General features: G+C 51.9%; 1 protein-coding gene across 1 annotated transcript; it reads right to left on the reverse strand.

Annotated features, from left to right (window-relative positions):
* Positions 1-813: 813 nt before the first annotated feature.
* Positions 814-2,474, reverse strand: LOC123041051 (uncharacterized). Its single transcript, XM_044463748.1, has 2 exons — positions 1,689-2,474; positions 814-902 (listed from the first exon to the last, which is right to left on the reverse strand). Exons 1-2 carry the CDS (start codon positions 2,241-2,243, stop codon positions 894-896), a joined length of 564 nt encoding a protein of 187 aa, XP_044319683.1. The 5' UTR covers positions 2,244-2,474; the 3' UTR covers positions 814-893.
* Positions 2,475-2,807: the final 333 nt, after the last annotated feature.

Raw genomic sequence — 2,807 nt, forward strand, 5'->3', positions numbered from 1 at the left:
CGCAATCAACGAAGGAATAGACCTTCTCCCAGGAAGACCCGATCAAACTCGGAATCCCGGTTTACAAGACATTTAGACAATGGTAAAACAAGACCAGCAAAGCCTCACGCTGTGCCGACAAATTCTGATAGGAGCTGCACATATCTCATTCAGGGCACACCGGATGAGCCAGACGTCGGGTTGGCATAGACCCTGATTGCCCAGGGTGCGCCGGACATTGCTCAGTTTGGACCAACACTTAGACAAGCACTGGCCCGAGGGGGGGGGGGGGTAAAATAATGATGACCCTCGAGAGCGCGACTCCCAAGGGAAAAAGGGTTAGGTGAGGCAAATGGTAAAACCAAGGTTGGGCCTTGCTGGAGGAGTTTTATTCAAAGCGAACTGTCAAGGGGGTCCCATAAATCACCCGACCGCGTAAGGAACGCAAAATCCGGGAACATAACACCGGTATGACGGATACTAGGGCGGCAAGAGTGGAACAAAACACCAGGCATAAGGCCGAGTCTTCCACCCTTTACCAAGTATATAGATGCATTAATAATATAAGATATATTGTGATATCCCAACCAAAATCCTGTCCACCATGGATAAATCTTCAACTTCACCTGCAACTAGCAACGCTATAAGAGGGGCTGAGCAAAAGCGGTAACATAGCCAAGCAATGGTTTGCATAGGAAAGGTGTCAAAGGTTAGAGGTTCATGGCAATTTGGGATGGCTTGATAAACAGGTGATAGGTAGCGCACCAAAGCGATAGAATGAAGCAACTAGCATAGCAAAGATAGTAGTGAGATCCAGCGTAGCGGCCATCTTGCCTAAAATCCCGCTAGGAAGAAGAACGAGTCCATGAAGAAGACGAACGGGAGTAGTCGAAGGAATCCTCACAATCGCAACATTACCGGATCTAAGAAGCAACACCGGAAAGAAACAAACAACATGGTAAATGCACGAGCAGAAACATGGCATGATGCACAAACAAGTATGATGCATGTTCGGTTTAATAAGGCATGGCATGGCAAAGTGCAACAAACAATACTACAAGTTAAGTGGAGATCAATATGCAATGAGTTGCATATTGAGGAAACACCACATCAATTATTTAGTTCTCTCTCGGTTTTGTACCCAACAATATTAAATGTTATTAAACATGGCAAGGGGGTGAAACATAATGAAACTACCTATCTAGGCAAGTTTAAATGAGGCCGGAAACAACAAACAATAATTCCGGAAAATTCCCATGTGCATATTTTAGATTCGGTACTGTTCTGCCCTAAACACAATTTTATTGTTGTTAAACAGGAAAATAAAGTGCACCATGTTAATCTTGGCATTTTTCCACCCCATTTACATATAAAGTTTATTTAAAACTGAGCTACGGTTATTTAGTTATGAATTAAAGCATTTTAACATGGCATTATGCAAAATAAACACAAACAACATGTTAAACATTTTTAACATAGATGAAAGTGGCATATTATTAATCTACACAATTTTCTGAGCATTTTACATATATAAATTATTTTAATCCGATGCACAGTTTGTGAGATATTAAATGCATGAATATGAGGGGGGGTTCTGTAAAACTGTTAATCCTCGGATAAATAAACAAATTCGCAGTCAGGGAAAAAAAATATATGCGGGCCGGAATCTGGAAGAGAGGCTGAACAGGGCAGGCGCTGGGGCAGCTCACCCATGGGCTTAGCCCAGACGGCGAGGAGGAGGCCGGGCAGGCAATGCTGGGCCTTGGAACCAGGTTGGACCGGAGGCGCGATGCGGCTGGGCCTTCACGAGATGCGGCCCAGGAGGAGCGCGACCAGGGGTCAACGCGCGGAGGGAGCATCGTCCTCCCGAACCAGAGGATGAGCGAGGCGGCGGCGAGGCATGGAGGTCGATGGCGAGAGGGGAACCGCGGGGAAGGCGAGGGACGACCGAGATCCGCCAGATCCGATGGTGGGGAACCCGTTCCCGGGGTTTGCGGCGCCGGAGGTGAAGATCCAGCGAGCTTGGGCGCCGGCTTCCATGGCAGGGCTTCCAAGACGGAGAGAGAGAGAGAGTAGTTAGATATGGGGGAACGGCAAGGGGAGAGAGAGGAGAAACCGAGAGGGGCCGAAGGAGACCTGTCCTGCTGGAGGAGGTCGTCGGCGGCGGCTGAGCTCCGGTGCAGCGGCGCTGGACGCCAGCGCAGGACGAACGGGAGGAGCTCCTCTCCTCCCTGGATCGGGGCGAGGCACAGGGGCACAGGCATCGGGGACGGGCCACGATGGGCTTGGCGGGCCCTTCCCGGGCCTGGACGGGCTGCGGCGAGGGGAACTGCCAGGGGGGCGCTGGGAGGCCATGTGGCGACCCCTGGTTGGCGGGGAGCGATGGCCGGGCGGCGGCTGGCCGCTCAGGACATGCCACGTGGCGGAGGGGGGCTGGAGGGCGCCGGATTTGGAGGGGGAAGGCGGCGGCGCGGCCCCCGAGGTGGGAGGAGGTGGCTGCGGGTTGGGTGGCACGGAAAAAGAGGAGGAGGGGGGTTAGGGCGACCAGATTTGCAAGGAGGGGGGTTTAAATAGGAAAGGGGGGCTAGGGTTTAGTCTCTAGGGGGTTTTAGGAGCGTTTCGGAGCCTCCGATCGTGATCCGACGATCAGGAACGGAGGGGGGTTTAGGTGGGCTGTAGGTGGGCTGAGAAGAGGGGTTGGGCTGAGAGAAGAGGAGAGAAAGAGAGAAGAGAAGGGCAGCCCGGCGACAGTTTCGGAGACCGAAACGTCCGACGATTATACCGACTATATCGCGGTTATATATTTAACGGTTGGGCAGTCAAACGAA

The sequence above is a fragment of the Triticum aestivum genome, chromosome 2B, assembly GCF_018294505.1.
Source record: "Triticum aestivum cultivar Chinese Spring chromosome 2B, IWGSC CS RefSeq v2.1, whole genome shotgun sequence".
Taxonomy (NCBI): domain Eukaryota; kingdom Viridiplantae; phylum Streptophyta; class Magnoliopsida; order Poales; family Poaceae; genus Triticum; species Triticum aestivum.

Coding starts and splice junctions, on each gene's coding strand:
- LOC123041051 (XM_044463748.1), bottom strand. CDS start 2,243: ATGCCTGTGCCCCTGTGCCTCGCCCCGATCCAGGGAGGAGAGGAGCTC.